We start from the raw sequence: 23877 nt of genomic DNA on the forward strand, positions 1-23877 counted from the left end.
TTGTTCAAGAAAGTCCCGAAGGAAGAACTCTGTTTCAAAGGAAGTAACGTTAAGGTTTTCTTGCCCTTAGTTGAGATTTGCCTCTTGGGTATACAAATATACACATCCATTTGTGCAGAAGTTTAAGTTGCATGCTGTCAATGTATCTTCTCTTGAATTTCAGCTGATTTTGGAAATATTGTAGTCTTAGACATGTTGACTTAATGGCTTGTATCTCAGAGAAGGTGACAATAGCAGATGGAATGTGCCACAGTCACCTACTGGATACTCTTAGTGATGTAATTAGAAATAACATCTTTTTCCTACCCACTCTGATGCATACAATATTTTATTAACTTTAAAATGAAAGATTCCCCTAATAATTTAGTTGCTCTGTCTCCCATTACGATGCAAACAATGTGCAATGTATCCAATCAAGCAATATTTTGGCAAGAGCTAATAGGCTAACCCTTCTATCTTCCAAGGATTCTTACTTTTTCAAAGCTTCCCTTGCCTGAAACATACACATCTGTACACAGTACTGAAGTTCTCAGCACATGTAAGCATGTATTATTTTCATACACCCTACATTCACCTCTTCACAGGACCAGTCCTACCATTAGGAAGATTAGCAGGTAGCTATTCCGGCACTGGATGCTGAGGTTGGGGAGCAATTCATCCCAGGTTGCCCCCCCCCCCCCGTAACCATTTCCATTGTCCAAAGTCAGCACTGCAATGATAGCAACACTGGCTGGCAGCCTCATCTTGCTGTTGCCTTCTATCAATGTGCCACCTACAACACCATTAAGGCCTACAACCAAGTGAGGAAGCCGAGAGGTAGCCAGCATGCAAAGGACTTACATTTCAGTGGGCATCATATATGCATTTGCTTTGTTTTTCTCACATAACACCTGCTGCCACTAGGGAAGCTGCTCTCAAGTACAGTTGGGGATGCTGTCCCATTGCCAGTGTTGAAATAAGATTTAACTGCCAATTTGGTCAACTGCTCTAGGTGGAGCTGGGAGGGGTGGCCCTGTTCTTTGCCTGAAGCAGCAAAATGTATTGGGCCAGCTTCTTCAAAATTATAAAAGTATGTTTAAGATACATTGAAATAGTTATGAATTTGTCTCTTAACAAGGTTCTCTCAAATGATAGTTCATGTTTAATCAAACAAAAAAACTGATTCTGGTTTAAAATTTAAGCACATTAACACTGAGTTTCTTACGAGTAGCAGCTTGAGAACATCACGCTTAATTTGTTGACATACGGTTCTTGTTCCAGGGCTTTATTCACTGCCTTCTGTTCCTAAAAGTTAATCTAAAGTGCTAAATAAAATTTTAAAATAACAGTACTATATTCTACCAGACACTTGGGAAAATGGGAGAGTAACAACACAATCTCTCTCTCTCAGACACTGACATTGACACACACACACACACACACACACACACACACACACACACACAAACACACTCATCATCTTGCTGATCAACTCTTGCATTTAATCATTGTTCCACTTTATCATCTCCCCTGTAAACATCATGGGGTCTGTATGCCAGCACATTTATAGGCTTTATTCCAAACTGAAGATGGAAATTGGAGCAGTACAAACCATGGCTAGCACCTGGCCTGTCACTGAATTGGAAGACAGAGATTACCATCACTAGAATGTTATCCATATTTGACAGAGATGTAGGGGTGGCATCCAACAAAGTCTGTTCATTTATTTGTTTTATTTTTATTTCATTACATTTATGAATTGCTTCCCATGAAAGATCCCAGGGTGATTAAACAATAAAAACTTCTGATCCAATACAGATATAGACAAGGACAAGGCTTGCTGAAAAATGAAGGTACAAAAAAGGACCAATAGACCAAAAGGACCAAAAAGGCAATAGATAAGGCATTTGTCTGAAGTTCCAAAAGGGTAAGTGCTGCCACAAGAAAGGTATTATACATACTTTGCTATAAAAGGATGTTGAAATGGACTATATTTTGGCTGTACTACACCCCTATCCATAATTCACTTGCTCTTGTTGTTTTTCTCAGGCTGTGATAAAGCAAATGTCTTATTGGCTGTGCCTTTAGCATGATGGGTCACTGCTAAAACAACTGCAAATAGCCACACCTCTAGTTACTTGTGAAGTCAAGTGCAATATAGTGCAATGGTGGCAGGCAAATTAATACTGCAACCCTTAATGCTGTTGTATGAAAGTAAACCCCACTAAACCACTGGATTTATTTCTAAGGAATTAGGCATAGGATAAGATGCACAGTTTTATACCTAGAGAAAATAGAAAAGCAAGCCTTCAAAGTTTATGTTAATCAAACACTTTGAATTCCCTGGCTATTTTAGAATGCATCCTGAAAATTACTGCGAAGCAACTTAAACCATGGGTATCGCATAACTGGAGACACTTGCAAGTTTTTTCCATCTGTACCGATACAAACAGGTCTTGATGATGCTTCTGCTGGGTGTGCAGTTTTTATAAGCGACGGAGTTACGATCTCCCTCATACAAATTTTATGAGCTGCAATCTGGGAATAACAGCAACTTCACTCATCTATCCATCTTAGCAAGATATCTGAAAATCTTAGTGACTATACAGCAAGCATGAACAGTTTTAAAAGCATGAATTTCAGAGCTAGCTCAATCTACAATATATGCTTTGTTTGAACTGTTCATGCTTGCTGCCTGTATTCCTTTCAAATAAGAAAAGACATCTGCAGCAAAGAGTGTGATCAGAACTGCTGCACAGAATAGGACTGCTGAATTTGTTTTATCTCTACATCCTTCTCCAGTGGCCATCATAGGGTTACTCAAGAAACATCTAACCCTTGGGGAAGAAAAGAGATTCTAGATTCTGGTAATTTAGCTGAGCTGTCCCCCTGTAACTGCCACCACAGGGCCATTCAAGGATCATCTTGACCTTAGGGGGAGGTAAGATTTGGCTTTCAAAAAAGGTTCTTTTTCTTTTTAAGTTGTCTTGGCTGTTTTATTATGTACTTGCTATTGATGGTTGTGGGTTGTTTTTATTTTAAAAGAAGTAAACCATTTTGTGGATTTGCCTAAAAAGGCGTATATAAATACCTTATATAAATAGCTAAACAAAAAAAAATCTAAGAAACCAAATTTAGTTAAAGAACTGCTTTAAAAAGATGGCCTTGGAATTTACAAAATGATGGCACTACAACCATTTATGCTGCTTATGCCAAAACATGGCTTCAGGAAACTATGAAACTGCTGCAAGGATGAATAATACATCCTGTATGTGTTCAGCAATCCTATGTCAAACATATCAAATTTCAGACATCCTATGATTTTCTTTTTCAACACAACAAGGAGAGGGACAGCTGCTACCTGATCATCACATGGACAAGTTTGAGTAAAGGTTAGTGTGAAAGACAATTTTAATAATTCTGAGGACGCCATTTTAAAAATCAGTTTATAAGTTCTATAATTTGCACTAAAATACAGTTTTACTAAGGTGCAATTGCAGAGTTACCTTCTTCTTTTTTTAAAAAAAAAGTAGGCAACAGTTATTTTACTATTACTGTAATTTGAAGATTGCCTCCCTACCCCCCCCCCCAACAAAATTAATAGTATAGGTCACTATAACAGTGCTGGCCAGAAAGGCATCACGTGAAGCGGGTTTTAATCATTTTTCTTACAAAAAGTAAAAATACTGTTTGTTGTTCTTTTAAAGGGAGTTTAGTAGAAATTAAAATTTACAACAAATTTAGATTGATTTTAAAACATGCTAATAAAATGGCATCCATAGGAACAATCATGTGAAGATGTGCTTAAGTAGACGTATAGTTCACCCACCCATCCATATATGAGTGCACAAGTCAAAACCATGCTTCTTAAGACAACAGAAAAGGGGTACTAAGGCAAAATGCACCTTGGAGTTGGGTGGGAAAGAACTGAATAGTAGCATGCAGCTGAATTTGCTGTGATCTTAAACAAAATAGAAGAATCACAGTGGAAACAGTAAATAAGAGTTTGGTGATGATGCCATGGAGACGCTCTTTAAAAAAAATGAGTAACAAAGCATGGCAATTCCAAAGTGAACACATAGTATAGAAGCACCCCCTGTGATAGCAACTTTGCCTGCTTTCTTGGAATGTGGCCCTCTGCCACAGATATTATGCTTTCATCCCTTGATATGCATAGGAGCTTGGTAAACAACTACTACTACTACTATTGAAGTCAATAAGAGTCTTCATATGAGGGACTGTGCTCTGAGTCTTGCTCACGCATGGGAACAATGCAAAAATGAACACTGCACTAGAAAATGGTGAATGTACGATGATGCATGCTGATTGTTAGGCACAGTAACTGTCATATGCACAGACTCAACACTGTCCCTCAAATTAGAAGCAGACAATCATGAAGTGACAAACAGGGACCATTTCCCATTTACACATGGTTGTGCGTGCTCTTAATCCTTATTGGGTTAAGCAGCCCTCAAATCCAGAAGCACGTGAAATCAAAGGATTAAAATGCATATGCTCTGCTGCCACAACTAGTTTTAGGGAACAAATACCAGTTCAAGACTTCAGTAGTCATGTGAATCATGATACAAAAAGTGAACTATATTGGTATCATCATCTTCACTATACATAATCTGAACACAGAGAGTGAGGAACATATTTGTTCAAATGCATAGCTGCACAGATAAGAGAAACAGAGTTGCACCAGATATTATTTCAATTTGAAGAATTTAGAACAAGTAGGGGAATTGCCTGGAATGAGACACAATATGAATAATCTAAAAGGTGTGCTAATATTATCCTTATCACTATATTACTTGACAATTAGGTAAGTGCTACAGAAACATATCAATGTTGCTTGCAAAACCAATATATGTAAATAGTTGAAAACCATCTTGTTCTTACCCAGAGATTCCATCATTTTTTGCTCCTACTATCGAGTAGAAATAAGTTGTGAACCTGTAGACAAAAACAAACATACCAATGCACTAACATCAGACAGTGCCCTGGAAAACTGAACCACAGAAATGAGTGCAAGTTCTTTTAGTGGCACTGAGCCAGGGTGCACATTCTGGGAGTATTTTATTATCTGTGCTTAATTAGTTTGGGACTGTGTTCTGATCAAAGTGAGAGAATGAGGCCATAAAATACAGTCCCTTATTTTGTGGATAAAAGCATGGATGTCATCACTTAAAGCATGTAAGAAATCCAATTAAAAGGATTTTCAATCTTTCCTAGCAGAAGTAAAACAAGTTAACTCTATTCCATCCAGATTTATAAAGCAGATATTAAATGACAGATAATTCACAGTAGAGAGTTACATTCATGTTGGTCCTAAACAATGAAGGTTTCTATGATTGAAAAAAAATAGAAATTTCTTTCTTGCCTCTTTCAGTTTTCTTTTCCCTTGTTTTCTTTTACCCATGCAAGTATGGTAATGCTGCAATTCTATACACAAGTACATGTAAGTCAGAAAAAGAAAATCTGTGCCCCTCTAGCCCCAGCCAGCAGGGCCAATAGCTAGGGAATATGGGAGTTGAAGTAAACCCTCCCAAGTGTTAGTACTTACTTCTGAGTAAGCATGCTTAGGATTGTATGTTCATTTGAAGGACTGTTTATTCAAGCAGTAAAACAAACCCTCTCTTTTTTAGGCAGTCCTTGGCCTATCTTAAAACATAGCAAACAGAAAGCAAGGAAGCATTCCCAACAGGTCTGACTCTCAGTTTTGCTGTCCCCTCCCCAACAATAACCTTTACCTTGCACTGTTCCAAATGAAACAAAAGGAACCCGTCAAGTCATGCACTAAAGAAAAATGTAAAGATAAACATTTCCCTAAACCACAGATATTTCCATATTTCATCTGTCTGTTCCCACACATTAGAGCTGCCAAACTTAATTTTCAGAATTCTGTGTTCTGTTCTGTTTCGTTGGCATCTCAAAAGACAATGAAGGGCACCTCGGTGGGTGAAGTCAAACTGCTGTGTTAGTAGCAGCAAAGTGACCTCCCTGGGGCACAAGCTTGTGCATGGAGGTCCTGGGCTGCCCAAATGACAAGACCTCCCTTTCAGCCTCGTGGATATGGTCCGAAGGAAAGCAGAACAATACGTTTGGCACCAGCTTGGCTGCAGGAGTTGCCAGGAGGAGGCATACAAGGCACCATCCAACCATTTTAGGGACTTCACTGCAGGTTTGTGTAGGGTTTACTCCTTAGCCTTTTCTTCTCCTGAAGATATCCTGCAAGGCAGTGGATATCCCACAAGGCAGTGGAGGTTTAGATTCAGCATTATCCTTCTCCTAGATGAGCTACCTTCCCAGGTTGACAAGCCTCATCTACCCCTCACTTCCCTCTACAGCATGTGCAGAAACAGTCTTATTGACCACTGGACCCACTACCAGAGCCTGTCTTCACATGCATGGGAAGTGCCTAATTCACTGAGGATTTAAGACCTATTGGCTACCCTCATCTGGTTTAGCTGACCAGTCAAAGCCATTTCCTGGGGTGTGGGTGCTGTCGCATGCTGATAACTTCTAGGAGCTACAAGTGAGAGCTGAGTGCAGGGTGGAGACCAAAGGTGGCCAAACTACCCCCAGAAGGAGAATGACATGTCACCAACCAGTGGTACTCCCTCCTCCCTAACACACATAAGCAACACTGTCAGATCCAATTCTCAAGAAATCATGACAGGCTAGTATTGCAAGCATGTTAAGGAACTGGGTTAAACTGCAGTGGCTTTCAAGGATTAGCATACATATGAGGAAGCTATAGGTGTTAGGAGATGACTTGTCCTAGTACTGACCTGATCCTAGGCTGAAAGTGCAATAAACCTCTGTGTAATTTTCTCCCTTGTGTCTCTTTCTACTATCTCTATGATTCATAAGTGAAATGATCATATTGAAGGTTGAGCAACTGAATTTAATGTAATGTGAAATAGCCCATAGCAGCCTTTTAAGGTAGGAACATTAAGCTTAAGCCTTGCACTGAAATTCTGTAGCACTTAAATTTTTAATTTTGTCCGGATTGTACTCATAGTTTTGATAGCTAGTTGAGAGATAAAACATTGTTGATAAAACATTCAAATAAAAAGACACTTTGAATGACATGCAAATCTGAACTTCTGACTATTCCCTTTGTATTGACCTAGTTTCTTTCAGTTGTAAAAATCCCATTGAAACCATCATCTGAATAGAATATTTATTTATTTTTGCTTTCTCTGACCTGCAATAGCTGCCTGTGTTGTATAAGTAGACTCTTGAGAAGATGTGAAGAGTATTAGTCTCATTTGTTCCACTTGGAAATAAATTTGTGTTTTGATGTTCAGCCTTGTGGGTTAAATGTTAATCTGGAACAGTCCTGAAAACTACCTACATCAATTTACTGCTGCTGTATCTTCCGCACAAGGTTAGATATGCTGAAACACTGTAAGTTTTACAACTGGATTTAAGTCTGAATTTTAATATACTGCAGGAGTTTTACAGTTTTAAAATAATATATATTAGGACCCCCTTTGAGAGCACCTGAAATGGCACAATGTTGGTTAATAAATGCAGCACTGTCTGTCTATTTACGAGAACTCCGAGGCTCTCCTCCTTCCCATATGCCAAATCATGTATATACGATGTGCATCAGAAGTATTTATGAAATTCATAAAGAAAATGGAAATAATAAAGTGAAAGGGGAAGAAAGTTTAATAAGTAAATTACTATGCAACAGTTTCCAAAAAAGTTGACACAAGCTCCAGGAATTTGCCAGCAGCATCAACATAAAACAGTAAGAAGTCCAAAGGATAAGGACATAAGCTAGCAGGTAGCTTATACCAATTTCTCTACGGCAATCATATGGTCTATTCTCTAAAACAGCACATTTCTTTGTACTTTGTACTTAAGAAGTACGGTGCACCCTTTTCTCCACTTGACTGAAGCTTACATCTTCCTATGCAGCCCAGTCTACAAGTTCCAAACAAGCACAAATGCCTCTCCAGTAATTAAACTCCTGGATGCATAAACAAACTCTGATGAGCACTAAATTATTAATAATTGATAATATAGACCTACTTTACTTGCTTCAGCAGCTGTGACAGACGACCACTTCACCCGGAACAAATATCACTTGTAATTACATGTACTATGACCCTAGTCACAACAGGTATCGTCTTCCTAATACACTATTTTAGAAAAGAAATATTCCATCAGATTCTACCTAAACTTAGCTGCGAGCTATCCTGCCTGGCATGTGTTTAGTAATCCAATCAATTCCAAGATTTTTAAGAACAGTAGTTGATTAAGATTTTTCATAAGCAGTAACAATAACTAAAACAAAACAAAGGATAACATTTATAGCTGGCAAGATAAAAATCACAACTGTTTTGAAAAAACAGGTATATTGCCTCCTTTAAAGAAAAAGAGAGGAATCAAATTAATAAAATAATGTTCCTGTTCTTAGTGTCTTGGCCTGTAGTAAATTACTGTGAGGCAAGGTAATCGGTCTCCTATTTTCAGTAAGTAGGGACATAAGGAATTTTTAAAAAGGGACATGAAAGCTGACTAAGCAAAGAGGGGGGTGTCTGTTTGTGCTTAAAAATTATGTTAATAAAGATGTAAAGGATATTTAAAAAACACAATTTTTTAAAAAAGTCTACTTTAAATTAGTTTATTAGTATGTTAGCAGGAATACTCTAAAAGCTCAGACATCTTAAAATATCATGGAAAAGGCTAAATATGAAAGTCCCTTTGACACTAAATTTAAGCCTAATAAAAATAGCACTTCCAATTGATACATGCTATCAGTTTGCTTATTACATTTTATAACATTTTTAACTAGTTTATATTTATACTTTTATGCAATATAGTAACTCATGAAATCTGAATAGTTTATTCTAAAACAGAGAATATTTACAAATTTTGGGTTGCATCCATTGCTGCTATTCCATTCAGTCAACAGACTTCTGCTTGCACAACAGAACTTCGCCCCCCTCTCCCCTGCAACCCCCACACATTAAAAAATCTGCTCCAGAGGGTTGGGGGATCCTCTGGAGCAGATTTAGGGGAGTACAGGGAGAGAGGGGAGCGAGGAAAGACTCCTACTGCATTAGCTATGCAATAGACACAATCCCAGAAGAACTAGTTTACCTACTGCTATTCAGGGATGCGGGTGGCACTGTGGGTTAAACCACATAGCCTAGGGCTTGCTGATCAGAAGGTCAGTGGTTTGAATCCCCGCAATGGGGTGAGCGCCCGTTGCTCGGTCCCTGCTCCTGCCAACCTAGCAGTTCAAAAGCACGAAGTGCAAGTAGATAAATAGGTATCGCTCCAGCGGGAAGGTAAACAGCATTTCCATGCGCTGCTCTGGTTCGCCAGAAGCAGCTTAGTCATGCTGGCCACATGACCCGGAACCTGTACGCCGGCTCCCTCGGCCAATAAAGTGAGATGAGCGCCGCAATCCCAGAGTCGTCCACGACTGGACCTAATGGTCAGAGGTCACTTTACCTTTACCTATTCTAAAGATACTTCTGATATATATTTTGTCTCTCTCTCTGCACTATTATTGTCTTTACTGATGTTTTCATACCAAGAAGTAACATAGCACTAGCAGTTAAGCCCCAGAAGTTTAGGTGAGGGGATTTATTTATTATAGGATTAAAGCCCCGAGTTTCAAAAAGAGAAAAACTATCAACAAAAGTTCTTTTTCTTAACACGACTATTATGCTGCTTCTTTTTCTCAATAGGACTATTATATTGCTTCTTTTAAGTTCATCTGAGAAAAAACTGAACATTAAAGTAAGTAGGAACTGCTGCTAGATGTGGCCTGGTTTTATGAATGGTCTTACCCTTGGGAAAATGCTGATTCATACTGCTATAGCGAGGCTGGTTTTGCCACACTGCTTCTTGCATCTGGGGTAGACACATACAATTTAGGAGTTTGTGCATTCTGACACATGGGGCACCATACACTGCCCATCAACAAAAGGCAGGAGCTGGCCTGTATATAGCAGCCTAAGTCTCTGCACTTTCTGCTTCTCCTAGCACAGGGGCACCAGCTAGTCCTGCTATTTGATACCAGTATGGGAGTAGCTGATAGCTTTATTGGCTGAAAGGGGGGGGGTGTTGTACTTTTTCACATACCGGTACTTCATACTGGGAAATTGGTTTTGGCTGATTCAAACGATCAGTTTGACCGATGATTCAACAGATTTGCATTTGCTTGTTTGGCTAATACTACTAATAGAATGTTTCAGTCATGTAGACTGGAGTCTAGACTAAATGTCTGATCCTTGGCAAACGTCATGTTAAGGATTTTGAGGCACCTGAGGGTAAAAGCATTTACGGATGCTTTGCTTTCCCATGGCTTCAAATCATACTGTGTCTACATTCATGTTTGCTTGCTTGTTGAAGATCATTTAATCAATAAATGTCCTTTATACTCAATAGATATATCATGTCTTCACTCTGGTGGGAAGGCAAAGTCTCTCTGTTAGGAATAAGGCAACACCAGCCTCAGTTGCAGCTTCAATGGCCTACTGTAGTCATATTCTAGATACCTTTGTGAGCGAGTTACAGAGGAAAGGGATGGAAAGATACATCAGCACAGCAAACTACTTTGGGGGCTATCCCCAAGTTCTCATTATCATCATGATGCAATCCTAACAGTATTGGACCTGCATCAAAAATATGTGTAGGTGGAGATAATAGGTTGGATTCAGACTAAGTTACCAGCACTTAGGTCCCAGTGAACTCACCATGAAAATTTAGTAATGACTTAATTCACATTGATTTCAACAGGACTTAAGCACAACGAACAGTATGGACCAACCCAGGCTCAGTGCAGTTGTAATATCCCAAATAAATGTCGCAATATTTTTGATTCTGTACAACACAGCATCAGTACATTATTGCTACAAATCCAGCTCCATTTTTCACATTATCAGTTTCATAATTTGCCTCTAAAATTTGGACCTCATCCCTTTTCTTTCTTACCCTTCAGCTTTTTTTTTTTTTTTTGGCAACGAACTGTCAAAATTTTAGCTAACCACGGAATTTAAAATGTGAGATTACGGAGTATGTTAGCCCATTTACTTCAGTCTTTGCTGCACAGTGTAACATTACAGAACAACTTTATAGCTCTTAAATCTTTGCACAGACAGTGGATCACCTTGTGAAGAAATAAAACCTTTAAACTGTCCTCGAGTGCTTGCACGGTTAAAAGCCACACAATTCAAATGTCAAAAAGGTCTAACCCTAAAACATTATATATCCCCAGGTTACAGAGCAGATTTAACAGTTTGCACAAACTCATTGCCATAAAACCCCCAAAACAATCAGATTCTGCCGCAGTTTATTTCCTATCTAAGAGTATGCTCACATTAGTGAGGATATTTTTTTAAGCATAGGGGCAATTTCCCCACACTGTGTTTCTGAGATGTGCACTGAGCGCTGAGATGTTCACATTAGAGAGAGGGTGGGGATGTCTTCCCCTGGCACACACAACCTTTTTGGTTTCCCTGCCCCTGCAATCCCACTAGAACTCCTATTTATTACACTGTCATCTGTGCTTGCATGCTTATCTATGCCTGCAAGACAGCTGTTTGGATACGTTCACATTGTTGCTTACTCAGCATCCTGCTTTCCCATTGGTCTGAAGCTGGTTTGAGGAGGGGGGGAGAATGCACCAAGCAGCAGTATTTGTCAAGAAACCACAGGATCGATATGAATTGTCACTAACGTCATGTGAATGCAGCTTCAAAAATTAGAAGTGGGAGTGAACTGGATGTGGAGTAAGTAACAAGTAATAATATGAATATATTCTGTTTCCTAAATAGCTATCCAAACCTTGCTAGTGCTGCAGATCAGAAGTTAATTATCTAAAAGTGCAGACTCTGAGGAAGCATGCAAAATTACTATTTTTGGAAGCAAGGCTTTCATATCTACTGAATTCAAAATTTATAATTGCCACTGTGTACTTGATAGTCATGTTTATTGGGGGGTGAATCTACCATATAAGGACTGTCAAAAATAATCCCATTTAAAACTCTAGTGTGGGATCAAATTAGTTGATATGGAAATTTGTTCTGTTCTCTAACACCCACAAGTCCCAGAACATTAGTCTGAAGTGCTGGCATGAATAAGAACCATTTGTCAAATATGAAAATTCACAAGGTTGTCAAGAGTTTTTATACTGAACAATTCAGAGGTGTCTTTTTAAAAGTTTTGCATTGCAGTGGAGAGCAGTACTTTAATATGAAAATGCATGTATCATCAGATGGCTTCTAGTTGCAAAGAAAAATCCAATGTAATAGCCTAAACTGAAATACTAAGAGTTGCATGTCATTTTATACTGACCCACTAAACATACAAAAGAATTTAAATTCCAAAACATGAAACAATTAGTGAAGGAGAAACATGGAAAAATATATGAACATAATTTAGATTGATTATCTTAGGCAATGTTGTTCCTGCATGTTTGCTCTGTCTAGGATACTTTAACTGACTCTGAATCCGGACTTTATGGACCACTCTACACAAAACATAATCAAGATGACCCTTTACAGAAGTACAAAAGAAAGAAAGAAAGAAAAAAGGAAAGGAAAAAGAAACCTCTTTCAGTACGTATTTAATTACAACATTAAAAATTACTTGCCACCACCTCAACAATTTTAAATAAATTTGACTTCCATGTATGCCTAGTTATTGATTATAAAATATATCAACTGTGCATTCTAAGACCGTTTATGGTGAATTGTCTGTGCAGGGAAGTCCCATCTCTTTACATCACAAGGAAAGCTTACATTTTGATTCTTTCTTATTATGGTGTTGGAATTCTATCTATCAGGCTAAGCTATATGTGATGTTAAGTGGCATGTGTCTTTCCTCTGTTGTTTTCTTTTCTTACAAAGCGCAACAGTGGAGGCTGCAACTGCAATGAAAGTTCAGCCTGTGGTGTGGCGAAGGGAGCTTTTTCACCCTTTTCACAAATAGATTGGTTCTTTGCATATATATATATATATATAGACACAAAACCTTTTTATCTATCACCTTTTATGTATTTAAGACGTTTGCCACATTTTTGGAGCTGATAATAATTGTTAAGAAAGCTTCAATTTGAATTAGCCTGATCCTCCATTCCCTTTCCCCTTTCCTTTTTTATGAAGAAACCCTTCCAAGACCCATATTTAAACTTCCCTGGTCTCCTTGCTGGCCTTTGTAGGACCAACTTGGCCAGTTAGCCCTGGTGATCATTTGATGTTTACTGACTGAGTGCCCCTCCAAATGACCCTGAATTTTTTAATTTTATTGACATTGATACTGCATTTATGTTGTATTTTATGCTGTTTTTAAGTCAGTTTTTAATCAATGTTTTATATTTGCTGTTAGCTGCCCTGAGCGGGGTATAAATAAAAATTTATTATATTATTATATTATTATTATTAAAGGTCCTGTTTACATTTTTAGATGAAGAGGGCAAAATAAATTGAGCGAAATCAGCCTTGAATGCTGCCTTTTATAGAAACAAGGAATCCACAAAGAATGGACACACAAAACAGAAAACTGTGATGGTAAACATGCAATATCTTATGACAAACTGTGACAGATTGGAACATTAGAACTATAGGCACATCTCTGTCTTCTAGTGGACATTTCCAGATATTGCCTTTCAGCAAGCTGCTTAAGGACCAATAAAGAGCATTTTGTCAAAAGAAAGGCATCCATTTACTTCACAGAGCTTTGAATTAAGCTATTAATCAGTCTATGTTTCCCATCTGTAAAGTGCCTTCCAGTAAGATTTTGCAATCAGCAGTGAGGCACGGGTTACAGCACCCTGTCTCCTTACTGAAAGAATATGGAATTCTTAGCGCCCTGTCAAATGGTCATATTTCTTAAAAGGCTCAAACTGAGAGTTATAGCACTGCCATCCTTTCACTTGTTTCTTTTAACCTGCAAATCCTAACTCTAGCAGACATGGTTAGGATTGAGCTGTAAATCAGTATTTCAGACTACAGTGTTGCAGAATATAACAGGCAGCTTGCTAGTTCTTTATTCTACTCATTATTTACTTACTTCTTCATAGTGGTTTCAGGGGAAATCGGCAAAAATTCGTGGAAGGAGAATGAATGAAGGACAATCACCACGACACTGTATTTCACAAGCATGTAATAGCACATACTTAAATCCATCCACAGAACATCACCACCAAACAATCCAGTCAAAGTGAGAAATGTAGAATAGAGTGGTAGTGAATATCAAAGATTTTGCTGATTTCAAAATATAAGTTATTACTGTGCACCAGTTTTAATGTTCTGGAAAACAAAAGAACTCCAGAGAATTTGGAGTCTATCAATGATTTTCAAAACTTCCATGAAGCTTGGAAGCTTGGCTGCCAAAGTACAGTACCAGTGAACATTATGCAGAGGATTCTGCACACTCAGGTCACATGGGATACTAGGCAAGTCTGCTGTGCTTCACCGTTTTCCTCTGTAAACTAAGAGTACACATTGTAAGGCACAACAGATAGTGGTGGGGAATCTCACTTTAGGGGAAGTTTAACAGCCATTTAACTCTTGCCACTGAGATACTGCCTAATAATCTTATAATAAACAACAATTCATACTTTTAGAGCCACTCTATGAGCTAAGAAACCATGTCCAAAATCTAAAGCACCATTCACACAAGAGTCCAAACGCTCTTTAAATAACATATTACGTATGTTGCTGGAACTTTCTCCTTTAGGATTTTTCTCCCCACCATATACCCGTCACAAGAATTATATAATCTTTGTTGCAATTTAAATAATTTATTTCAGGACCTTTCCTGAATATTTACAATGAGCAACTGTTTCCTCTATATGCCTGGGTGTCATCTAAGTATTATTTTTTTATAACTTTTTCTTTTCTTTTCTCAAGGTTAACAGTACTTATTACTTTCAGACTTTCTTTCAGTACTTATTTCTTTCAGAACATGATTTGTACACTATTTACCATGAGCACAACTTTCCTATGAAAGATTCATGGGATGCTTCAGCAATCCTGTTTCCGAATTGAATCTTTCCTTACCACAGGTGTGTGGAGAGTGGAATTTTTCTTTACAAAAAATCCAGAGTTCTTTAGTGCTCCAACATCCAAATAGAGCTACTGCATTTGCAAGAAGTCCCCATTTCAGCCAATAAAACTGACTTGTTAATGCAAATAACCATATATGTGGATCTGTGCTTCTATTGAAATGACTGATTGGTAACTGCTGCATGTTAATTAAATGCATTAGAACAAATGCTAAATCAAGGTTTACCACCAAGTTGGGGAACTTTTTTCTATGTAGGACATTGACCAACAGGAGAAGTTAGGAAGGAGCAGTTGCCGGTTGTGATGTCATTTACTTTTACAGAACCAAGTTTCCATGTAAAGCTGCTGTTTAGAAAGCAATGAGATTGCTACATGTGCACTGTAACAAATTAATGCATATATATACTTTGCCTCATGATGCTGTGAAAGACTGCTGACTGAAGATCTGAGAATCTACATGGTTTATTGCTTTTCAATTAAAAAGATAACATACAGAGTTAAACAGATTTTGAAAAACAGTAATAAAGAAGAACATATTGTGTTATATCTAGAAAAAAAAAATGAAGGCAAATTCTAGATTTAAAATGAACCCCCTTAACAGTTCCTTTGAAAGATAAGGCATAAAGCCCGGCTTTCCATGCCTAAATTATACCTGCTTTGCTCCTCCCCACTCACACTGGAAGTGTTACATGATCCCAACAAGGGATCCTCTCCCAGCAAACAGACCTCTGTAGCAAAGAATCCATACCATACATTCTATCCATTAAACAAAACAAAAAACAAAAAAAAACTTCAGACAGGTTATACACATCCTGCACTATTGCTAATGTTCACTGAGTACACACACACAAAATCAAGAGGCTTGAGGGAACCCAAGGGCTTGCACAAATATACGTAATAAATCTTTAGCAGAGGTGGGGGAATCCTAATGAGAAAAAAACTGAGTGGGCATAGAATGCTGATTGATTGTCGGGGATGGGGACAGAAAACTAAGTGGGAGGAGGAACTGAATGAAATAGTGTGAAGTAGGACATGACTGAATGAACAGGAAAACTCCCCATATATTACTGAAGGTCACCTTGTTACTGACTAATCAACAACTCCCAATCTGTCAGTAATACAACCTTTCTTTAGCTGGTGTTAGATGCCACTAAATGAAGGTTTCAAAGTAATGATCATTTAACTTTATACCACCAAAATACTACTAGTTCAATTAGAGATGAAACCAAGTACTACCTAGAATCTAGATCAACTGCCCTCAATCATGATGTCACTTGAGAGGGAACAAATGTCAGCTTGGCTTTCTGGCTAGCCATTATTTGTGATTATCAAGTTGAGAGATAGAGTATTCACTTACTTACACTGCACTTCTGAGAAGGTAAAAAATAGAACAACTGTCTGCTGTTGTTTTGTAGGGGACCTTTACTGATTCTTATCACCTCGAAATCACATCACAAATGCAAGTATTGCAAAATGAATGTGTGCTGTGAAACTTCTGTGCACCAAAGAGCCATGACGCTTGTGGACTGATAGAGATCAGACTCTGACCAATCTCTCCATAAACTAGCATTCTCTTATTGGAAAATAACATGAAAAATCAATTTACTGTCAAAATCTGCATTCTTCTTTAATCACTGAGTTAGATAAGATCTAATCTGAAATAACTGAAAATGTGTTAATTTTATCTCTTATCTGTATAGGGAAATGTGCTTTGGTCACTATAAACCAGCAGGGATGGCTCCCTTATTCAATGCCTTATTTTCTGTGAATGTGGAAATTTGCTGCATGGCTATTGCTTTTGTCAGCCTTCTCCTCTCTGGAATGGGTAACATGTTAGGAATCATTAGGAAAGGGACTGAAAATAAAATGCCAATATCATAGAATCATAGCATAGAGTTGGAAGAGACCACAAGGGCCATCGAGTCCAACCCCCTGCCAAGCAGGAAACACCATCAGAGCACTCCTGACATATGGTTGTCAAGCCTCTGCTTAAAGACCTCCAAAGGAGACTCCACCACACTCCTTGGCAGCAAATTCCACTGTCGAACAGCTCTTACTGTCAGGAAGTTCTTCCTAATGTTTAGGTGGAATCTTCTTTCTTGTAGTTTGGATCCATTGCTCCGTGTCTGCTTCTCTGGAGCAGCAGAAAACAACCTTTCTCCCTCCTCTATGTGACATCCTTTTATATATTTATATTTATATATTTATATGATATATATTTATATATATCATAATGGTGCTATACAAATCTACGGTGATACTGTACTTTGGATTATGTGTACAGTTCTGGTCGCCTCGCCTAAAAAGATGTTATAGAGCTGGAAAAACTTCCAAAAAGGACAACTGAAATGATCAAGGGACTGCAGCAACTGTTCTATGAGTAAAAATATGACTTGGGGGGCATTACTTTAGACAAAAGACAAGTAAGGGGTGAAAACATGGTAGAGGTATACAAGATTATGCATGGAATTGAGAAAATGGATAAGTTTTTAGCTTCCCCCACAATACTAAAACTTGGAACCATCCAATAAAGCTGAATATTGGAAGAGAAGCTTCAGGTCAGACAAAAGAAAGTACTTCCCCACACAGTGCATAATTAAAGTATGGAACTCCAGCAAGATGAAAAGATGGCCAGACTTGGGTGGCTTTAAAACAGGATTAGTCAAAATCATGGAAGATAAAACTATCAGTGGCTACTAGCCACAATGGCTATGTTCTACCTTGACTGTCAGAAGCATTAAGTCTCTGAATACCAGTTGCTGAGAAACGTGCATGAGGAAGAGCACTGTTGCACTCAGGTCCTCCTTACAGACTTCCCACAGACATTTGGTGAAAACAGGATGAGGGATTAGATGAGTCTTTTATCTGATCCGGCAGGGCTCTTATGTCCTCTCAAATTTATACAGATCTACCACATACTTTCTTTAAAGCAAGCACTCTAGTTTTGGTGGAAGAGAACTACAGTTTTAAAAATCATGACTCTCCTCAATGTGCTTTCATCAAACTTTTTAAAAATAGAAGTGTGAAGTCATCTTAATCTAAAAGCTGCATTAAAATTCAGGAAAAATAGGTCAGCTTTCCCCCCCAAAGCAGGTATAATTCCATTCAGAACAAGCATTCTGTACAGTTAAGTTTGCTCACTGTAGTATATATTGTAGTGTTGCCATTTCTTTAAGAAGGTGCTGCTTTTGTGCTAAAAAAAATCCACTGCAATATTTGATGAACAGAGACAGGGGAGCGGGTGCTGTCATGGTAAGCCTGAATCTCTTGTTGAATACTGGAATACAGTAAATTGATGCATAGAACCAACACCCATCTAACTTGCCTGCACAAGTTACTATGCTTTTTTCTACACTTAACACTAACAAAAAAAATGTTAAATATAACTGCGATTCAAAGTGCATCCTTCCTTGCATTTCAATTGCCCGCAACACTTTACCGTAGTAGAAACAAGAATAGAATTTTCTGTTGAGCTCTGTTTAGGTGAAAATGTCAGAGGCCAAGTACAAAGCATGAAAATGTTACCATGGTGACATTATAAATACCCAAGATAGGTTTATTCTTATCTCCCTCATATCAGAAAGTTATGTTTTAACAGGACTTTATAATATAAGTGGTCCAGAGTTATCAATGTGGCTCATTCTTCCAAAAGAGAATAATAATAATAATAATAATAATAATAATAATAATAATAATAATAATTAATAATTATTATTATTATTTATTATTATTATTTATTATTTATACCCCGCCCATCTGGCTGGGTTTCCCCAGCCACTCTGGGCGGCTTCCAACTGAATATTAAAAACAGTACAGCATCAGACATTAAAAACTTCCCTAAAGAGGGCTGCCTTCAGTTGTCTTTTAAAAGTAAAATAGTTGTTTATTGCTTTGACATCTGCTGGGAGGGCGTTCCGCAGGGCAGGCGCCACTACCGAGAAAGCCCTCTGCCTGGTTCCCTGTAACCTTACTTCTCGCAATGAGGGAACCGCCAGAAGGCCCTCGGCGCTGGATCTCAGTGTCCGGGCTGAACAATGGGAGTGGAGACGCTCCTTCAGGTATACAGGACCGAGGCCGTTTAGGGCTTTAAAGGTCAGCACCAACACTTTGAATTGTGCTCGGAAACATACTGGGAGCCAATGCAGATCTCTCAGAACCAGTGTTATGTGGTCCTGGCGGCCACTCCCAGTCACCAGTCTAGCTGCCGCATTCTGGATTAATGGCAGTTTCCGGGTCACCTTCAAAGGTAGCCCCACGTAGAGCGCGCTGCAGTAGTCCAAGCGGGAGATAACTAGAGCATGCACCACTCTGGCAAGACAGTCCGCGGGCAGGTAGGGTCTTAGCCTGCGTACCAGGTGGAGCTGGTAGACAGCTGCCCTGGACACAGAATTAACCTGTGCCTCCATGGACAGCTGTGAGTCCAAAATGACTCCCAGGCTGCGCACCTGGTCCTTCAGGGGCACAGTTACCCCATTCAGGACCATGGAATATCCCACACCCGCCCGCCCCCTGTCCCCCAAAAACAGTACTTCTGTCTTGTCAGGATTCAACCTCAATCTGTTAGCCGCCATCCATCCTCCAACACCCTCCAGGCACTCACACAGGACCTTCACCGCCTTCACTGGTTCTGATTTCAAGGAGAGGTAGAGCTGGGTGTCATCTGCATACTGATGAACACCCAGCCCAAACCCCCTGATGATCTCTCCCGGCGGCTTCATATAGATATTAAAAAGCATGGGGGAGAGGACGGAACCCTGAGGCACCCCACAAGTGAGAGCCCAGGGGTCTGAACACTCATCCCCCACCACCACTTTCTGGACACGGCCCAGGAGAAAGGAGCGGAACCACGTATAACAGTGCCCCCAGCTCCCAGCCCCTCTAGACGGTCCAGAAGGATTCAGTCTGATTCAACTCACACCAATAGTAAAAGGAAACAAATCTTCTAAATCTCAAGGGGCTTGTGTTACACTTTGTTAGCTAGTGACCGCTAGGAGAGCAAGCATAAGAGGCATACCATTCATTCCTGTTGAATCAACCTAGCATTAGATCAGTGATTTCAACACATCTACACTGGAATCAGACCCAAAGAGTTGATTCCAACTTGAGTTTCATGCGTTTTCCTGTCATATCAAGCACTGATAGGTGTCCATCTAAGGCAGGGACTAACTTCCACCTTCACGTCTAATTAGAAAGACTAAAGAAGAAAGAAATGTATTTCCACAGAGAATGAAAGAAGAGGGTTAGAAGAAAAGACATACAGGGCCCTATCCCTTTCAAAACTAAAACTTGTCCCGAGGGAGAGGAACAAGAAAGAAGTTGGGATATAGATATAGATATATATGATGACACGGCAAGCTTTAACATAGATTTTAAAATACGTATAAAGTGAGTATTTTATAACAAAGTCAAGAAAATCTAAACTTTGTTTTCTTGCAATAACTACAATTCCCATATCTTTATCATGTGCTGGTGTTTTCATGCAGATTGCCTTCAAGCAAGATGCAACACCAGCCTGATTAACCACAATATTTTGGAACCCAACTGCAGTTCAGGGTATGGGTATATAATGGATAGTCAACATGGTACCCTCCAAATGTTCTTGGACCACAGCTCCTGTCACCCTGACCATAAGCCATGCTGACTGGGGTTGACAGGAGTTGGAGTAACAACTGAAGGGCACCACACTGGATATCTCTGGTCTATAAGCTAGCTACACAGATGACACAGATGACACATTACTACAAAACATGGTTGTGCTATCTTCAAGTCAAGGGAATCAGTTGAGGAATCATTTATTTGACCGCTAAACGTTACACAGAAACTGTTCCTGTTTCTCTGGTCAAACAAATGGTGAAGATGTTGGTAGCATAGGGGGAAACAACAAATTTCCCAGAAGACTTGCAAAATTCAAGGCCTCAAGATTTTTTTTTTTAATGTTGCAAATACTTAAATATTTTCATATTATCTTTCAAGGCGATAATAAATTTGAATGGAAGAACACTGGGCTCTATTCAATGTTCTGTTAGCTAGTGCAAGGACTCTCGGGTTTTAATGTTTCACAACAAAGAAATAAACTCCAACAACTGTGCTAGCAGAAACTCAATGTGTAACAGGTGTGCAATCTATTGTGCAATGAAGTTACCAGCAACATGCTTATGAATTATCCTGTACAATAAAACATTTCACCAGTGAAACAACTATGTTGTTAAATAGCTTCAACTTGTAGAAACACAGGATTACTACAAAACATGGTTGTGCTATCTTCAAGTCAAGGGAATCAGTTGAGGAATCATTTATTTGACCGCTAAACGTTACACAGAAACTGTTCCTGTTTCTCTGGTCAAACAAATGGTGAAGATGTTGGTAGCATAGGGGGAAACAACAAATTTCCCAGAAGACTTGCAAAATTCAAGGCCTCAAGATTTTTTTTTTTAATGTTGCAAATACTTAAATATTTTCATATTATCTTTCAAGGCGATAATAAATTTGAATGGAAGAACACTGGGCTCTATTCAATGTTCTGTTAGCTAGTGCAAGGACTCTCGGGTTTTAATGTTTCACAACAAAGAAATAAACTCCAACAACTGTGCTAGCAGAAACTCAATGTGTAACAGGTGTGCAATCTATTGTGCAATGAAGTTACCAGCAACATGCTTATGAATTATCCTGTACAATAAAACATTTCACCAGTGAAACAACTATGTTGTTAAATAGCTTCAACTTGTAGAAACACAGGATACAACCCATTATTTCTTTCTTATCCAACATGGGTATGACTAAATTTCAAGAATTATTAAAATGAGTTGCTGCTGGAATTTGGAACTTAAGTTACACGGCCTTAGTAAGCCTTAATTAGAAACAAATACATGCTAATTACCAACATTTTCCCTAATTGAGGTACCATCTTCCAAACTCTTTGTAGTGCACATTCATTCACATTTTTTTAATTTAGAGAAATATTTCATGAGTTAAAAACTGTATTGAGAATCATTTCTTCTATTTTCAAAATTCAAGACTGAATGTGGTTTATGTAGCAAAAATGGCGCCAACTATGCACAAGAGGGAGTGGGGGGGTCTGAGAGAATGTCAAGATTTATAGTCTTTATTTAAAAAATCCTAAGAGGTGGTAAAGCAAGCCCAAAGCAACCTAATGAGAACTGAGCATGCCCAGTGTGCAGAATTCAACTAAACTTTACATAATGGCAGGCACACTGTGGGCGTTTAATGAATAGGCATGGCTAAGAAGGAACAGCAAAGTAAAGTTGGGTTACAAACATCTCTTTCACATAGATACCAAAAAAGGAAAGCCATTCTGAGTCACAACCATGGGGAAGAAGAGGGTGGAGGAAGCGGGCTCTTGGTGGGTTGAAATAGATGAGTATTTTAAATGTCTCTAGTCACACCGAACAAAGAATATGAATATTTTTAATAAGAGGACCACCACAGTATTGACATAAAATAACGCCAATTGAGTTTCCCAATTTTTAAAACTAAAAGAGAACTATGATGCCCACACATAATTGCAGAGCAATTTCCACTGGGGACAGTCTGAACTGCATTAAAATCAATGCAATTCTAGCTATCGACCTTTCCATTTTGTATCCACACCACACTCTTTTGGTGGCTCAAATGAGAAAGCCCCAATTGTGCTATTATCTGTAGACAATGAAAAAAGAGATTAGTGTTCTTGTGTGTGTGTGTGTGTGTGTGTGTGTGTGTTTCAATTGCCCCTGAAATTATGAGATCTAACAGTCTAATCCTCTTATCTGTTTATGTATCTAAAAATCTTCACAATATGTTGTGAAGCCATAAGGTTACCCTGTCCTCTCCAGCACTCACACAAGCTTAAATCTTGCAGAAACATAATATGCTGCAAGGGCCCAGCACCACAGGATGGCTCACACTGACCATGAACTAGCTTGGTGCTAAGGTACAACAGCCTCCAAGTGCTTTGGGCTCTGTTCACTGCACTGCCAGAGGGACACTGTGGGAAAGCAAGTGAAAGCAGTGGTGGTTGCCTCTGCCCACCCACCTTCTCTTTCCATGGACAGCATGGCACTAAAAACAGGACCCAGCAGGGCTGCCTAAAGAGCGTGTACAAACCAAAAAAGACTGCTACCTCCATTCACTTGTTCATCTTCTCTCTCTCAGGGAGGACTGGGCCCTGTGGCACTGTCAACAGAGAAAGGTCTCCCCCAGCTAACTTGCCCTCTCTTGGGTCAGTGCAACTGTGTCCAATACCCACCACCGCTGCAGCCAGAGGGAAAGGAGAGTGTAGGTGTGCAACTGGACAGAGGCAACTGCTCATGAAAGGAGCAATAATTTCTGCCCCTGTCCTTCTGCTCGCTCACCTGTGCAGCCAGTAGTGATTGGATGCAGGGAGCCAGTACTCATTTCTGCACTGTCCAGAGTGGAGAGCAACCAAGAAGAGGCAGTAGCAACTTTCGCTGATTCACTTGTTCTGCGAAGCCCTGCTGTGTCCAACCATTCCCCATCATATGACTCCAATTGTTGCACCCAAAGAGAAAGAGAGCGAGTAGGCAGAGCCTCCCAGAGTTTGAGAGAGGCCAGCTAAGCAACCAGAAGTAATGGTAACAACCCCTTGCAGCCATCACTTGCCTAGTTCTTCCTGCCATGCTCTTAAGATTGAGGGGAACGCAAGTGATTCCACAATCCTACAAGGAACAGCTTCTCCTCTTTTCCTTGCCTGTGGTTTCCTTTTACTTGCTTGCCCTCCATCTGCAGGCAGCATGGCAGAGAATATTGGGCCCAGCACAGCTTCCCAGAATGAATGAGCAGAAGCTGTCACTACTACCTTTACTTGGTAACCCTCTAGAATGCTGCCTGATCTCCG

At 39.2% G+C, this 23877-nt stretch overlaps 1 protein-coding gene and 1 long non-coding RNA gene across 17 annotated transcripts in view; one reads left to right on the forward strand and one right to left on the reverse strand.

The window, feature by feature from the left end:
• The window catches only part of LOC310765698, a 63111-nt gene extending 52189 nt beyond the window's left edge, over window positions 1–10922 (forward strand). For both annotated transcript variants that reach the window (XR_014549746.1, XR_014549747.1), the window contains exons 4-8: window positions 1798–1906; window positions 2782–2920; window positions 3290–3371; window positions 9699–9750; window positions 10753–10922. This is a non-coding gene — a long non-coding RNA (uncharacterized lncRNA). The remainder of the gene's footprint in view (window positions 1–1797; window positions 1907–2781; window positions 2921–3289; window positions 3372–9698; window positions 9751–10752) is intronic.
• Window positions 1–23877, reverse strand: part of LRRC7 (leucine rich repeat containing 7) — a 194600-nt gene that overhangs the window by 168587 nt on the left and 2136 nt on the right. For 13 of the 15 annotated variants that reach the window (XR_014549706.1, XM_083620903.1, XM_083620895.1 and 10 more), the window contains exon 2: window positions 4882–4935. The exons of the other annotated variants lie outside the window; for them this stretch is intronic. Coding sequence is in view for 12 of the 13 variants with exons in the window: in XM_083620903.1 (XP_083477029.1) it covers window positions 4882–4897 (16 nt within the window). In the remaining variant the exon portion in view is untranslated. The remainder of the gene's footprint in view (window positions 1–4881; window positions 4936–23877) is intronic. 15 annotated transcript variants of the gene reach the window in all.

Source organism: Podarcis filfolensis (assembly GCF_964270895.1).
Source record: "Podarcis filfolensis genome assembly, chromosome: 6".
NCBI lineage: Eukaryota > Metazoa > Chordata > Lepidosauria > Squamata > Lacertidae > Podarcis > Podarcis filfolensis.